General features: G+C 32.5%; 2 protein-coding genes across 2 annotated transcripts; both read left to right on the top strand.

The window, feature by feature from the left end:
* The first annotated feature begins 956 nt into the window (after positions 1 to 956).
* LOC133683002 (uncharacterized) lies at positions 957 to 4,152 on the top strand. The gene is made up of 6 exons (XM_062106522.1): positions 957 to 1,234; positions 1,415 to 2,335; positions 2,447 to 2,843; positions 2,925 to 3,474; positions 3,839 to 3,975; positions 4,048 to 4,152. Exons 1-6 carry the CDS (start codon positions 957 to 959, stop codon positions 4,150 to 4,152), a joined length of 2,388 nt encoding a protein of 795 aa, XP_061962506.1.
* Positions 4,153 to 6,526: 2,374 nt separating this feature from the next.
* On the top strand, positions 6,527 to 9,751 carry LOC133681978 (uncharacterized). Its single transcript, XM_062105191.1, has 6 exons — positions 6,527 to 7,124; positions 7,525 to 8,072; positions 8,443 to 8,635; positions 8,738 to 8,802; positions 8,875 to 9,085; positions 9,254 to 9,751. The coding sequence occupies exons 1-6, from the start codon at positions 6,954 to 6,956 to the stop codon at positions 9,611 to 9,613; spliced, it is 1,548 nt and encodes a 515-aa protein (XP_061961175.1). The 5' UTR covers positions 6,527 to 6,953; the 3' UTR covers positions 9,614 to 9,751.
* Positions 9,752 to 17,735: the final 7,984 nt, after the last annotated feature.

Raw genomic sequence — 17,735 nt, 5'->3', positions numbered from 1 at the left:
TATGTTTATGTTCTGGGTATTCTACAATTTGCTTCTGGGTATTTTTTTCGGAGGGAGAGACGGGGAGTGGTGCTGCTAGTAATTTCTTCTGTGAGTCGTGTGCAGCTTTGTTTCTCTTATGTGAAGCTTTCTAACAATGGGTTACTGCTGTGTTGTTGCTTTGGTGTTGCAGATTCAGCGAAGCAAGGAAGCAACGAAGCATTCCAATTTCCAAGATTGCAATTTGCAGGTATTCTGTAAAATAGAAGCATATGAGTTTCATCCATGCATATCTCACTTTTGTCTTTGATGTTGCAACCCAGTAATTTTATAGGGGGGAAAAAACAGTTCAATGAGGCCTATCTGAATCATTTTAATTCTCCTGCAAAAATCACTTTCTAAAATTCATTTCTCTGTTTGGTGCGACTTTTATTGCTTAATATTTTGCAAGCTTCATGTCAAATTCCTTTGATTTCTGAACTTACTTTGGCAGCTTTCTGGTATCAATAGACAATCTTGCACTACCGAATCAGTAATTAGCAGCCCTGACTGCATGCAGTCTATCCTTTGTAATTTGTATGGTTCTCTTTTGTTTCAAGCTTTAAAATGAGCTCTTGTTAGACTCGAAAAGCTTTAAAATGGTAGAAGAAAACTGGCAAACAAAATGAAAGCAATTTAATGCGGACTGTATTCTTGGTTTAGTGATATTTGGTCTGCAGACTCTGCACTGTATTCTTTCCAGCTTTGATTGAATTTATTAATTGGCGTCAAGACTTTGCTTGACTCTGCACTGTATACAGTTTACCATATGCGGACTGTGTTGAACTGTTGGGTACTAGAATAGTTGCTTTTTTTTATCTCACTAGAATAGTTTCCATAAAAAATGTTTTGAACTGTAGGATACAACATGCATATTTGTAATTCTTAAACAAATGATTGAACTGCAAGAAACAAATGATTCTTGAACTGTAGGATACATGGCATCTAAAAAAACTACAAGTGGCAATAGATTTGACGTGGGATGGCAATATGGTATAGATGTTGACAAGAATTCAAAAAGAGTGCAGTGCAAGTTTTGTCAGAAAATTATCAGTGGAGGCATTTACCGTTTCAAGCATCATTTGGCTTGCACTCGAAAGGATGTTGAGCCATGCCAGCGAGTACCAGAAGATGTTAAGAAGATAATTTTGAATGTTCTGGTGAAAAATCAAGAAGCATCTGAGAAGAAAAGAAAGGCTTTCCAATATATTGGAAAAGATGAAGATGATGATGAAGGGAATGAAATTACCTCAGTGGACAAAGGAAAGAGAGTAGCGAGCGGGAGTGGCAGTACACAAACCACCATCAATCAGCTGCTAAAAAAGGATCTTAGAGAAGAAACATGTCGACAAATTGCAAGATTTTTCTACACCAGTGCAATTCCATTTAACTGTGTGAAAAACCCTGAATTTGTTAAAGCACTTGAATTGGTTGCAAAGCATGGGCCAGGTTTTAAGCCCCCATCCTACCATGATATTAGAGAGAAATATTTGAAGCAAGAAGTAGATCACACGATCAACTTGCTTGAAGAGTACAAGTTAGAATGGAAAAAAACAGGTTGCTCAATAATGTCTGATGGATGGACTGATAAGAAAAGGCGTTCTATTTGCAACTTTTTGGTTAATAGTCCTAAAGGGACAATTTTTTTATCATCCGTAGATACCTCTAATATATCCAAGACTGCTGATAAAGTATTTGAGATGTTGGATGCTATTGTGGAGAGGATTGGAGAGGAAAATGTGGTGCAAGTAGTCACTGACAATGCTGCAAATTATAAGGCAGCAGGGCAATTATTGATGGGAAAAAGAAAAGGATTGTTTTGGACACCATGTGTTGCCCATTGTATTGACTTGATATTGGAAGATTTTGAGAAGAAACTAGAGGTCCATAAAGTAACTATTGCTAATGGGAGGAGAATCACCTCATACATATATTCAAGAACTATTCTCATTTCCATGCTCAGACACTTTACAAAAGGAAAGGATTTGATTAGGCCTGCTGCCACTAGATTTGCTACTGCATACTTAACTCTTGGATGTTTGAGTGATTGTAAGATACAGTTGATGACAATGTTTACTTCCATCCAATGGAGGTCATGTAGGTTTTCAAAAACAGAAGAAGGGAAACGAATTCAAAGTTGTGTTTTGGACAGCAAGTTTTGGCATGATGTTACTACATGTATTAAGGCAGCATATCCTCTGATAAAAGTTCTTCGATTAGTTGATTCAGATGAGAAACCAGCTATGGGTTTTATATATGAAGCAATGGATCAAGCAAAAGAGAAGATACAAGTGAATTTTGGTTATGTGAAAAAAAGGTATTGATTATATATCTTGCTAATTATTTATTTACTACTATCAGTTGATTATAATGTTTACCAGCTAGGTCATGTAATGTTGATGATAATATTCTTATTTTTATTTTGTAGTTATATGCCTATATGGAATATCATTGATGCAAGATGGGAACTTCAACTTCACAGACCTTTACATGCAGCAGCATATTATTTGAATCCTCATTATCATTATAATTCTAATTTTAAAGTTAATGCCAACATTAAAATTGGATTATATCAATGCTTAGAAAGAATGGTGTCCGACGCAAGTGAAAGGTGTAAAATTGACTTGCAACTTGATTCATTCAAGGATGCAAGTGGGTTGTTCGGTATTGAGGCTGCTAAGATAACAAGGGATAAAAAGACTCCAGCTAAATGGTGGGATTCTTATGGGGATGAATGTCCAGAGCTACAAAAATTTGCAATTCGAGTTCTAAGCTTGACTTGTAGTTCATCTGGATGCGAGCGAAACTGGAGTGCATTTGAGATGGTAAGTTTTTTCCTTTTTCCTTTTAATGTTTTTATATTTTATAAGAATCTTATATGGTATTAATTTGAATTGCTTACATAGGTTCATACAAAACGAAGAAATCGTTTGCACCAGAAAAAAATGAATGACTTGGTATTTGTAATGTGCAATCTGAAATTAAATGATAACCAAGTCAAAAGGCAAGCTAATGATTTTGGTGAAGTTTTTGATCATCTCTCATCTGATGATGATTGGATAACCGAGGGAGAGAAACATGATGGTTCATCCAACTTTGATTTGCTTGGTGTCATTGATAGTGCAACACGAAGGAAAAACGGTAAAGAAGATGAAAGTGATGATGAAGAAAATCTTAATGATGTTGGGATGGAGTGTCATGGAACTGAAGATGATTTAGAGATTCAGAATGATGTCAATCCAGATAATTCAAGGAGCTTGGAGTTAAATATTGTTGACAATATTGGTGTTGGTCCTGGTACTAGTAGTAGCACTAATGTTCCTAATATCGGTGCTGGTACTAGTAGTAGCAGTAATAATCTTTTAGATGGTAATGATTTTGATGACTGTTTTAGGAATAATGAGAGAGACAAAGGCAATGAGGGTGTGTTTAGTTTACATGACACACCTACAGACTGTTTGTTTTAAGTGTGTTAACTTTTAGTTATTGAAATACTATGGACATGTATGAATTTTTATTTGAATTATGTATTTTAAGATGTTTGGATATTTGTATTGTTGATTTTACTTTTATTTGAATTATGTATTTTAAGATGTTTGGATATTTGTATTGTTTAAAATATTTTACTTGCGATTTTATGATTTTAGTTAAAATATTTTACTTGCGATTTTACGATTTTTAGTTAAAAAATTTTACTTCTGATTTTACGATTTTACGATTCGAGTTTACGAGTCGAGTTTATATTGCATGTTCCGTGTCGTGTCAAAAAAGTGTTTTTGACAACCTTGTTCGACACCTAAGTCTCTCGTCAACGAAACAGTAAATAAAGTGTCGCCAGTTGCGTCGAGGGAGACGAGAAATGAAGGAGAGGAGCTGGCAATTACTGCTCTTGTTACTGGAAATACAGAGAAACCGAGTGAAGTGAAGGGAAATGTTTTTGAGGCACTTGATGTTCATGTTCATGCTATTCAAATATATTAAAATACAAATGAATATACTATCCAAAATGCTGTATTAATCATCATTTAGCCTTTTCGATTTGCGTTTGCCATTAGGAATGCTCTCAGGTCTCTTAAAAGCAAAAGACAGAAAGCACGGTTTGAAGCAGAGCTTGAGAGGCTCAAAACGATATGAAAATAGATAAGATGGGGGGATACAAGATTCTGAACTCGTAGAACACATTGTCACTGGTGGTCATAACCTTCCTCGTTGATATTCTGTTGTTTCCATCATGCGTGACTCAGAGAGATGAATTTTGCTCGTCTAGAGAGATGCTAAATTGGGAATTGACTAAGCGAAAGAAATCACAAACAAAGCAACAAGAGCAGGAGTGCAAAGGGAGGATCTGGAATGGGTCAGTTAAGAGGTTGCATGTGAATGGTTCAATTTGCTTCGCCAATCAACCATTTTAATTCCATGGTGGTGGGACTGGGGAGTGTATTGTCTCGATCCCTATGATGCGTGTTCCACTGAAACAGCTGCCAGTTAATTAGCAGCACCGCCGCTATCACCTCGCAGCCCGATTTCAGATGACTCGCGATCCCATCTATTATTTTTTAAAAAAATATTATATATAAAAACTATTTTAATATATTTTTTTAATATAAACAAATTTAAAATGTAAATAAAAAAGTTTATTAAAAGACACGTTATCAATATTTCAATATTTTTTAATAAAAAAATATTTAAATTGACTTACAATATAGTACATACCCATGATCTAGTTGAATGCACTGAAAAGAGACCCATTATTGACATCAATAATATAAAAAATCAACTAATCAAAACCTTAGCAGAAAAGATGTCTCAAGTGTACCTAACTAAATGATCAACGTATTTTTGTGGTGTTTGTTATTCCGATCTAACCGTATTTTAAAAAAAGCTAAATTATTTTTTAGCTTTAAATTAATTTTTATATGTATTTTTAAATAATTTTGACATGCTAATATTAAAAATAAATTTTAAAAAATAAAAAATACTTTAAAAAATAATATATACACAAACTCCGCACAAATTTATCAAAGGACGGTAGAACTGGCCATTCTCATTTTCTTTCTTCTTTTTTTTCTTTGGCGTAAATTGACCACTCACTTTGACTGGATGCGGAATTCGTGATTTGTCTTGATGATAAAGGGACCAAACATTATTTTTTTTCCCTGTTGGCTACCTCTACGCCTAAACTTCACACCGTAAGAAAATGCTTTTTCACTCTAGAAGCACATGGCGAATGCCACCATCCTCACGCAAGCCAAGTTCTTAAGTGCAAGAAAATTTCCTTGGGAGCAAGTACGAGGCAGATAGCAGATTAGCTACCGTATAGCAGTGATTATTCAAACTCTGAAATCTGGGATCGTAGGAATCCCACTGCAGCAGTGATTTCCAGCTCCAGATCCTATGAAAATCAGAGAACCTTGGCCTTGCGAGTTTCTATCGTTTCATTTCTTCCTTTGACCTCAACAATCAATGCAATTTGGTTTTTTTTTCTCTCCCAACGATAAGAGATTTTGTTAAATCTGACATCTGGACATGAAGCTAGACAAGATGAGTTCGATCTCGTGTAAAAAGAATGAGCTATGCCGACCCTATTTCTGTGTCTCTTCAGGCTTTTATTGACGCCTACGCTGCTTGCTTTGCACCCCATTTCACATGGATTAACCATGATCATGGACGCTTCACGTTTTTTCTTCCGATTCACTCTTTAATTAATTATTATGACTGTGCCCACTAGAGTTTTCCTCAATGTAAATCCCTCGTTCAAACGCTTCCTCTCACATTTTCCTTCTTTCAAGTTGGAAGACTTGTGATGTTTTAGGCTACTTTGACTTTAAACACTAATTTAGAACTCCATTAAACGTTTTGACCGCTGGTGATGGCAACTATATTTTATTAATCTTCGCACAACAGGATCGTACCTTATGTTATTGATTATCCTTGTCATTCTCTTCTGAGAAATAATTAATTACCTTTAACTTTAATTTCCCATTAAGCTAGCTTAATAATGAATTATGAGACTTTGGGCACTAGATTGGTGGGGAGCCGTGTGCTTATCTTACAGGGAACTTAGTTTTAAGAATTTTTAATCCCGCCAAGTAGTCAAGGCTGCTATCCAATCAGAGATTCGCACTGGAATTTTCTCCCCAGAGTTTTCTTCTCGTTTCAATATCATACTAGGAAATAATTAATTAATGAATTCAGATTATATCATATATATATATATATATAAAGCAACATATGCATAATTAATTATGTTTTAAATATCATATCAATTTTGAACTCAATAATTTAATAAGCAAACAAAAAAAAACAATTAGTGTTGAAAATCTCACATTCGTGGATCAATGGAAGTGATTCTTGAATATGAAAAGAAAATGTTGCCAGGCTATATTCATCCTCTGTCACGAGGAGGGTGATTAGGGATTCAAGTACTTTAGTCATGCTTAATTACTACGCACCACTAGATTCTAAAAGCCCCTTCAAAACGTTATGCTGCTTTTTTCTTAAAAAAAAAAAAAGTACTAGGAGAAATCCAAGGACTGACTTTTTTGATAAATAGAAATCCGATGGAGGACTTTGAACGTGAACTAATTAGCAAAATGTCTTCACAAATGCAATAGAGACAACTCAGGAGACTCTGCTTTCTAATTAACCTCTCTTCTTCTTCTTCTTCTTCTTCTTCTTCTCTGTATCTAGCCAGACTTGGGACAGTTCATTTCTTCTTGTTTTTCTTGGACAAACAGTCCATCTCGTATCTTCTCTCAACTATTCTTTTTCTTTGAATAGAGACTTCAAGAAATTAACTAGGGAAGACCTTGAGCAAAGGACTCAAAAACTCTCCACATGTAATTACGTGCACCAAAAGGTAATGTAGAGCTATCTATAATCACAAGTCAAATTAGAGCTTTTCAAGGTAGAGGCCGGATAGAGCCTGTGAAATCATGAGGGAGAAAGAAAAATATGCAAATGATATCTGGCACTCAGGGTTTGAAAGATACTTGACAAAGCAACCGTGGAGAACAGTGAAAAAGAGAGATGCTGCCACTGTTTTGGTCGCCTTCTTTCTCATCCTCTTCCTTGGCGCCTTAGTATTTGTGGGTTGGTTTGATGCTGTAAGTTCTATCAAACCCTTTTTCTTTTTTTCTTTTTTTTTTTAAAAAACTAAGTCCTACGAAGCCTTGACAATATATGCAAAAACCCTTTAGATAACTATCCATATCTGTATGTATGTACGTATGATCCTATCAAACCCCTTTTCTTGTTTGTTTTTTTTTTTAGTAATTTTAACTTTCATGATAATTTCCTTAACAAAATCAATATATGGTGTTTATTCCAGCCCCCTATTTTTACTGTTTTCCAATTAATTAACATCGCTGGGGTGGGGTTGTCTCTATAATTTTGTTGTCTTACTTCGTTTGGTAGCTTATTTTCTTTAAATTTTAGAAGAGAATGGTGTTAATTTGTTGTTGTTGTTTACATATTGCTAATACAAGCGATGCCTGTAATTTTCAGTCGGTATTTCGAGGTATTTCTCGAAAACCAACCCTGACACCCACGGGAATGCCTTCAGAGTTCCCACTCCGATGCGCCACAGGAAACCTGAAGCAAACCTGTCCAGAAAACTATCCTACTAAACACAACCCCACCACAAATCCTGACCGCCCGTCAAACCTTACTTCTACATGCCCATCATACTTCCAATGGATCCATGATGATCTACGACACTGGAAAGAGACAGGAATCACGCAGGACATGATCGAACGGGCTCGAAAAACAGCACATTTTAGGCTTGTGATTGTCAACGGGAAGGCCTATGTAGAGAAGTACAGGCAATCAATACAGACGAGAGATATGTTCACCTTATGGGGTATTTTACAGCTTCTAAGGTTGTATCCTGGTAGATTGCCTGACTTGGAGCTCATGTTTGACTGTGACGATCGGCCGGTCATTCCATCGAAGCATTTTAGCGGCCCAAATGCTGCCCCACCGCCACTGTTTCGATACTGTTCAGATTGGCAGAGCTTAGATATTGTGTTCCCGGATTGGTCATTCTGGGGCTGGTACGTTATCCCTTTCTTAACTCCATCTTTATTTATTTATTTATTCTGGTTTTCAATATTTTTCTGCGGATTCCTTCCATGTCCTAACAATTAATTTTCCACGACTAATGTAAACTAGTTGCGTCACTTTTGGATCCACGAAAAGCTTTGAGCTTTACCCAATTGACTCGATGTGCTTAGAAGTTTGGTTAATGAAAATTTAAAGGCAAATATATATTATCATTCTTCTCCAAAAAATTAAAAGCATAATCTTAGGATCTAATGATAATCAATTGGCAAATAGGCTCTATTGGGCTACTGATCCCAGGCCTTTTCGGCCTTATAAAGGCCCGTGCCATTTATAACATTCTTGTCGTGTTCGGTATGGTAGGGCTGAGACCAATATACGGCCATGGAAAAACTTGTTGAAGGAAATCAAAGAAGGTAACAGCAGAACTAAATGGAAGGACAGGACACCCTATGCTTACTGGAGAGGTAACCCATGGGTGTCTCCAGTAAGGCAGGACCTCCTCAAGTGCAATGTCTCTGAACAAAATGACTGGAACACTCGCCTGTATATTCAGGTAATACGTGCTTTCTCTCTTCTTCTTTTTTTTTTTTTTTTTAAATTTGTCAATGATGATTAAATGGAGGCATCTACAATTTTCTCTTCAACATCATTTTAGGACTGGGTAAAACAATCTAAAGAAGGGTACAGAGAATCAAATCTACAAGATCAATGCACCCATAGGTAAGCAAAAAGCCTCCCCCCCAAAAAAAAAAAAAGTTCTTGTTAATATTGATGAAAGTTATTTCTTTGCAGATATAAGATCTACATAGAAGGATGGGCCTGGTCTGTAAGCGAGAAATATATCTTAGCTTGTGATTCAGTGACCTTGTACGTGAGGCCTCGTTACCATGATTTCTTTATAAGAGGCATGGTGCCATTGCAGCATTACTGGCCTATTAGGGACAACAGCAAGTGCACTTCTCTCAAGTTCGCCGTGGAATGGGGCAACAATCACACCAAAGAGGTAGGTGAAGATAAGTGTCATGAATCTGTCATTACTTTTTATCTACTTGCATACCTCATGTTCATGTGGATAACTGTTCCAGATAATTTACATGCTGTATATCCAAACAATGCTTATCTCAAACTGTAGCCATTGGCATAACTTCTGTACTAAATTCTGGTGTTGCAGGCACAAGCCATAGGAGAGGCTGCTAGCAACTTCATTCATGAGGATATGAAGATAGATTATGTGTATGATTACATATTTCATCTACTAAACGAGTATGCAAAGCTCTTGAAATTCAAGCCCAAAATACCCCCAGGAGCAGATGAGCTATGTCCAGAAACAATGGCGTGCCCCGCAAATGGTATACATAGAAAGTTCATGGAGGAATCCATGGTTCTGTCTCCGAGTGATGCAATCCCGTGCACCTTGCCTCCCCATGATCCTTCGGTTCTTGGAAGTTTGCGGGATAGAAAAGACAAATCAACTAAGCAAGTAGAATCGTGGGAAAATGAATATTGGGAAAAATTAAGTAAGAAGCAATAGAAACCGATTAATCGAATTTACTTTCTCTTTTTCTTCTTATTTGTAACCAAATAGGTGCTTTCAAGCAATTACCCTATCTCCTAAATCTAATTGCTGTCCACTTTGTTACTTTAATCTAGATTCCGGCTGTTTTTGTCAGCATTGACTTTTTAACTTTTTATATAGCTTTTTTTTTTGTTGGTAACCTTTTGCTCATAAAGCCTGAGTACTACGATGTCTTCAGTAGAAGCATGGTGCCAAGGCAGCAATACTGGCCCCTTAGGACCAGCGATAAGGGCCAAGTTATCGAGTTTGCCGTGGAATGGGGCAATAACCATTAACCACACTGTTCATGTAAAGTATATACCTACAAGACAGGCCATTGGAAAGGCAGGAAGCAAATTTATCCAGGAAAATCGACGATTATGTCTTTCATTTGTTGAAGACGTACGCAGAACTCCTGAAATTGAAGCCAACAACACCGGCAGGAGCGGTTCTGAATCAGTGGGCAAGTTCTGGGGATGGTTTATGGAAAATATTCATGGAGCAGTCAATGGTGAAATCTCCAGGTGATGTACTCATTCCATGTATTATGCCTCCTCCATATGATCCTAATGCAACTCTGAGAGAGAAGAAGAGATAAGAGGCAAGTCGAGATGTGGGAAATCCTAAATAAGAAACAATAGAAGCCTCTTCACCCTTGAAGGGAGTACTGAAATAATTAGTCTGTTCTTCTCTCTTATTCTTGAAGGATTTTCAATCAATCCCACTTGTAGCCAGAAAAGAAACTCTTCGCTGTGCCAATTCCACCCAAATCAAACATAAAATAAAAGGAGAAAAACTTAATTTAGTCCCAAAACGATGTACTCATTTTCAATTGAGTCCCAGATCTATGAATTTTATCAATCAGGTCCAACAGATGTAGGATCGACGCCTTGGAAGAAGTTCTCAAAGGATACAGTCTAATGGTGAAGATTGGAGGGGAATTACTTTCATCATATTAATCAAAACCTAATAAATAGGACTTGGGATCTATTTAAAGGTTCCTTATTTAAACCTTGAAAAAAGTGGAATAAGATTTAAGGATACATTAAAAATAGATGACGGAACTTAGTGAACGAATGGAAAACATTACATTAAAAATAGATGATGTGCTGCGGTTTGCATATTTTTTAATTATATATTTAAAAGTGTTTGATTAATTAATAAATATTATAATTTTACATGGATTTCACCAAAAATTCTCTCTCTTTGGATATTAATTAGAAAAAGGCTATAATTTATAGCTATTTTTAAACTTACTATATTCCAAACCGCAAGAAAATTTTGATCTTATGTCATTTCTCAAGGGTTGTAAGATCAAAGACAATGTAACCACATTTTGGTCTAATTAAAAATAAAAATCATCTATTTTTTGTTTAAAATTTTATTGAAAAATGTTAATATTATGACAGAAATATTATAATGTTTAAAACCAATCTTAGATGAACAAGAAATTAATTTTAAGGAATCCTTAATGGAGTTAATAGAGTACCAAAATTTAATGATAAAACTTTGTCCCGTATTTAGAGAAATAGAAAATTTTCATCTGTTTCCATGCTTATAAATGTGCATATGATATATTTTTTTTTAGTTTAATGTGGGGTGTCCGGCTAGCTTGCACGTACTTCGATTAATTCCATGGGCCCTGAAGTTGACGACCATATAAGTCTCTAGTGGCCACCATATAAGCCTTGTAAGAGCCTGGGACAGCCGGGGTTTTACTTACTCACCTGGGCCCACAAAGTGCGTTTTCCGGGGGGTGGGGTTTCCTCGAATCCAAAAAAAAAATGTCATCATATAAGCTTTCAGTGCCATCATATAAGCAACCACAGGGCTCGAACCTGAGACTATAGAGGAAGTAAATCTCTTAATCCTAAACTCTTATCATTGGACCACCACCTAGATGATTGGCATTTGTTATATCATGAAAGGGATGTCGAGATGTTTTACCGTTGTTGTAAAAAGCAATTTTTGATCATCAGGTGGCCCTGCATACTCCAACAAGTCTCTTTTTAAAAATAATATTTTAAAAAACAAAAATACTCTAGGATCAACTTTTATTAAAAATTAGTTTTTCTTTTTATTAATCTTGTTTTTACTTCTGATTTTAATAAAAAAAAAAATTCGATGAACTTTCGCTCATTAAAATATAATTTTTTTTTTCTAACTAGATCTTAAATACATTATTCATATTAAAGTTGATGCATTAAAAAAAAACATCTTATTTCAGCTTCTACTGAAATTTAAACTTTAAATAAAATTTTACCATGTATAATATTTTACCAACTAGACCAAACAAATGTTTTTCAAGTTAACCTCACCTAGCTAATCCCGTGTACTAAGTTATCCGACAACTTCCGAATATAATTAAGATAGTTACTCTCTTGTTTTTTTTTTTTTTTTGTTGTGGGTTAAATATTTGTTTTTTGAAGAATTAGAAGAACCTCTTAAAAACTTAAATATATACAAAATAACAAAAAGAAAAATAGTTGTTATGTCAAAGATGTTACTTTGAACAAAATAAAATAGATAAAGGATATTAATATAAATAAAAATAAAAATAAAAACATATAAAAAAATCATTAATTAAATATATATATATATATATATATATATATATATATATAAAATAAAAAGTCAGGCCCGCTGGGCCGAGCAATTAAGGTCAGCTCGCTTGGCCATCTTATTAGGGCCCACACATCTGGGCCCTTTAAAAAACTATACAAACTAGTTAATATATCTGATTTTTCATGCAGTTGGTGGTATTTGTACCTCGAAGAGTTTAAACACGTGTACTAATCATTACAAATTTGTTACAAAAGAAGGTAAAAAAAAAACTTTGTGACTTGCTAGTGTGAGGATGATGGTCCTGCAACGGATAAAAGCGAGTATGTACAGGTGGCAAAACTTTTTTAGTATTTGATTTGTAGATATTGAAAATAAAATAGTAATAATAATAATAATAATAAATTAAAAAAAAGACATGGTGCAGATAATCTTTTTAACATAAACATGATATTGATAAGAGGTAAACTAAACTGAAATTATCCAAATTTGAATTAATTTTTCCATCTGTCAATGTTATCTCGAGCTTTACTTTTGCTCCTTGCGTGGAGCCACGTGGGATATAAAGCTAAGGAATATTCCTTTTTAAATCCTCCCCTTCCCTCCCAGCCATTCCCCGTTGCTAATAAACAAAAACATAAATTATTAGAAATACTTTGTGTTTTATTAGCGATAGTATTTTATATGCTATTGTTTTATTTATTATAATTTATATGCTATTATTTTTATATTAAATATTAATTTATCAGATCAATAAAAAACATATAAAATATTATAAGTTTATCATTCAACATGTACTATGATTTTATTATTACTTAAAATACCGTTATTTATCCATTTTCAAGGGTGTTTAGAAGTGCTTTTCAAAAACGTTTCCGAAAAATTTTGAAATTTTTTTTTAAATTAATATAATTTTGATATTTTTAAATCATTTTAACATATTAATCTTAAAAATAATTTTTAAAAAATAAAAAAATATTATTAACATACTTTTATAAATAAAAAATATTTTAAAAAATAATCATAATCACACTATCAAAAACACAATACCAACATCTTTTTCACCATCTCCGTTGACCAAGACCGCCGCATTAACGACCAAAACCACAACCTGCGAGTCCTCCTTCGACAAGACCACAGACTCATCATATCCTCATAGAAGGATTACACGTATGATTTATTTAAAAAAAAAATAAAAAATTAATATTATTTCAGGCCATAGCAAGCCAGACACTGCGAAACGGCAACCACAAACTTGATTATCAACACGACAGGTTACTCAATAATTGGTCTTGACAGATTTCTTCAAGAACGAAAGGCTATTAATAGAGGAGGACTTATTCGTCCAATTTGAAAGCATGGCATGAGGAAATTAAAAAACCACAAGCTTGTTCCTCCAACGTTTTTCTTATAATTCCAATTAAATAGAAAATGAGTCAAGAAATTGGTGTACAAAATAATTAATATGGCTCCATTATATTCCACGTTCTTACAAGGTCTGAGATAGAATACAAGAGAAGCCATCAGAAATTATATACAAGGTCTGAGATAGAATACAAGGATAAAATTTTAAGTTAACTTTTAATACAAGAAAAGAAGACATTGATATGACTTTTTAATTAAGGGATGGAAAAATATAAGATTATATATATTAAAAATATTATCTGAACATAAAATCTTTTTTAACATGTCTTTTAAAAAAAAAAAATTAAGAATGGATAAAAAAAACTTATGAACACGTCTAATTTAATAAATCAATAATAATTTGTGTCAATAAATAAAAAAAACATCAACAATAATTAAATATACATCTAAAAAAATTGAGAGAAAAATGTAGATCTCAGTTTTGCATTTATTAGAAATAGTATAGAAAATAATTACTTTTTTAAAAAAGTTCAATTATATATAACATAAAAAAAATTAGAATAACCTTTTCAAAAATGAAATATATGCAAAATAATAACAAAAACAACCACTAATTAAAAAAACAAAATACAAAAAATAAAAACCATAAAGAAGAAACATTAATTGAAATATAATTTTAAAAATATAAAAAAGTAAGTTTTCTAGAAGAAAAAATTATATAAAAAAATAAAAAAAACAGGCCAGACCAACGCCTGACACATTAAAGAGTAGGTCATACATGGGCCTTATTTTTTTTTAAATGTAACAGGGGTAGATGAACCCCAATATTTTTTTAAAAGAATATCCTAGACAATTTTTCACATGAGATTCCTCAAATTTTGGTCATTATGGTGGCCAAAATAACAAGGTATATGTTTTTTTGATATGAATCAATTAATTTTTAATCTAAAACACCCAGAAAAAGGCATAGAAAAAATATTTCTGAGCTTATATTTGGTTTTGTAAGCCATTTGAAGGTTAAAAAACACATAAAAACACTCTTCTCTCTAAATAGAACAATTTGATACTAAAATTGACTATTTTGATGATCAAAATTGATGAAAAAATATCAATTTTGTCTATCTATTGCTGATTTCCAGCAACTTATCTCTTTTCTTTCTAAAACTAAAAACTATAAAATAACAAAAACAAAGTTTTATACTGAAATTAAATTGAAAAAAATATTAAGAAATCAAATATATATAAGTTGTAAAGTTTCAAATACTAAAAAAATATTTTATGTGAACTTTGACACTACTATCTATTCATGAGTCTTTTTAATCTTGGTTCTATTTTTTTTTTGTCTTTTTAGTCTTGGTTCTATATTTTTTAATTTTATTATTTATTAACAAATTTAATTAAATTGTCCTTGAATTTGGAATAAAAAAAGTTGTAAATCATGCAAAAACTTTGAGAACTAAATTGAAAAATAAAATAAAATTTTGACAGCGTGTCCACAGTAAAATATACGAAGATAAATAGTGGTGTGTATGCATAATGTTTAGCCCATATATTTTTTAGATTATAAGTAATATTTTTTTTTAAAAAAATTAATTTAATTTTAATAACAATATATCTTTTGCTTTCTAGGTGTCTAGTCACCCAAAAAGTAGTGGTAGCCCAGTCTTGCAGCGTAGTGGTAGCCCAGTCTTGCAAGCACGAACGGACATCTGAACCATAGGATTGAGACATTTGTTTTTACACGCTAGTAACATATATCTTGTCAAGGCTTCTGTGCCTCCTGGTTGGTTGGTTTAGCAAAAGCTAGCCCATTTCCGTGCTCTTATTGTGGTTTGGACCAAAATTATTTTGAAAGTTAGAAAAATAATATCTACACTGAATTTAATTATTATTTTTTGAGATAGTTATTGAACTCAACAATTGAAATTTGAAAACACCGTGGCCAACTCTTTATTTAACCTGCATCTTAAATTAAATTGTATAAAAATTAATTTTTAATGATTTTATAGACAAAGCATACTCAAAGTTAAAAAGTAAAAAAAAATCAAAAATAATCTCGGTTAATCCTAATATGTTATAGATTGTATTAGATCAATTTTTTTTTTTAATTTCATTAAATAATATAAAATATAAAAATTAATTTATTTCAATTAAATATCAAATAATAAAATTCAATAAAAACTTGACATAAAGAATAGAACCGGTTAAAAAAACAAAAGAAAAAGATCCCAATAAAAAAGTAGCTTGGCTGCCACCGCATTTATCTACGTGGAGTGGGCCCTGCTTTCTGTCAGTTGTCACGACTCTTTTGGATACTGATAGGAGCTTCACAGCTGACAACTTCGCTCATGTGGTGTGTGCATGTTTGTCAAATTCCGAGGGCGAAACAGTCATTTTCATATTCCTTCATGTTGCGCACAGCAGTGTACCATCTCAGAAGGTACTTGTCATTTTCATATTTGTCACTGTGGTGCAACTTTTTTCTTTAATGTTTTTTATGTTAAAAATAATTTATATATATATATATATATATTATTTTAATTTATTTTTAAAATAAAAAACACCAAACCCTACTTTAAAAAAGACAATTAATTTAATCAGAATTCCACCAAACAAGCTAAGATCAATCAATTTGAACTGCTTTATTATTGAAAATAAGAAAAGAAGGCTGTTTGGTCCAATATTGCTTGCATCATATGATTACTTTTTCTCAGTATCATTTACATGTTTCGGTATCAATATATACTGCTCATTTAAAATAATTTCGGTGAATTTTGTGTTTAATTATGGATATTTATGCAATTTACTAAATTTCGATTTTAAGCGAGCACAGTTAAAATGTAAGAGTCAAACAGATTCAAAGCCATGAGGATTGCCATTAATTGCGCCATTTTAACAACATAGATACCATCATTGATCTTTAGAGCGGAAAGCGATCTGAATTGTTGGATTTTTTTTTAAAAAAATAAAAATCATTAGCACATTAAGATAAAAGTTATGATAGAACAACACTATTTAAAAAAATTAATGAAAAAACGTACTTTTATTTTGTTGTGTTTTTAAAGCGTTGTATTTATTAAATATTAATATTTTTAAGCGCATTAAGATAATTGTTGCACTTCATAATAGAAACAATTAAACATGTTGCATTTTTAAAGCTGCAATAACTTAATACGCTTCATTGTCAATTTTTTAGCTCAATTAATTGACTTATTGATCTAGTTATATGAATTGGTTGATCGTTTTATACAAAAACTATAATTTTATGAAAATTTTCTTTTAAATATGTTTTATAAGAGTTAATAATGTAGTTAGGCTTGCGATAATGAATGATTTCGAGCAATTAGGCATGACATTGCCGTAACTAGATGAGGATCTACTACAGGCAGATTACAAGCCTGTTTGTTTTTGCGTTTCAAAAGTAATTTAGAAAAAATAATTTTTTTATTTGCTTCATATTATTTTTTGATGTTTTCAAATCATTTTGATGCGTCGATGTAAAAATTAATAATAAAATATTATTTTGATATATTTCAAAGTGAAAAAAACTTTGAAAAACAACTGCCGCTATAATACCAAACATGCTCTACGTGGATGGCCAAACAAACTCATTTTATGGACTAATGTGATAAGTCTAAACTTAAGAGAAAGTCTGGTCGTGCTAAATTATAATGATATCTTAAAAGAGATATAATTTTTGATTTGACTATTGGATAATACTCAAATTTTTATAAATCTTTTCGAATGTTGTTTTCCATAGAGTAGTTGTGGAATCGCAAATCTAATCGTCAAATCTTTAATTTTTCAAGAATATTGCATTGAGGCCTTAATTTTTGCAGTTTTAGAATTTTACATGTTATTTTTGAATTAGTTGACCGATTTAACTAATTATTATGAACCGATCAACCCATTAGTTATGAATTTAATTAATTTCATAGTTATGAACCGTAACGTTAATAAAAAAAATTCTGAATTATAATATTTAATTGATTTTGTGGTTTAGAATTGTTTTTTTTAAATGCTATTTAACTTTTTTTTGGTAGATATGATAATTCGTTATTTCTATTTTTTTTTCTTGTACGATAACAATTTGTCCGTGAACTGTGGCCCCTATTAGCAATTTTTTTAAAAAAGAAAAAAGAATTTAATTATGGTATTCGTAATTTAATTT

Source organism: Populus nigra, chromosome 2 (genome assembly GCF_951802175.1).
Source record: "Populus nigra chromosome 2, ddPopNigr1.1, whole genome shotgun sequence".
NCBI classification, from domain to species: domain Eukaryota; kingdom Viridiplantae; phylum Streptophyta; class Magnoliopsida; order Malpighiales; family Salicaceae; genus Populus; species Populus nigra.
This window is presented reverse-complemented; position numbering and strand designations above follow the sequence as displayed.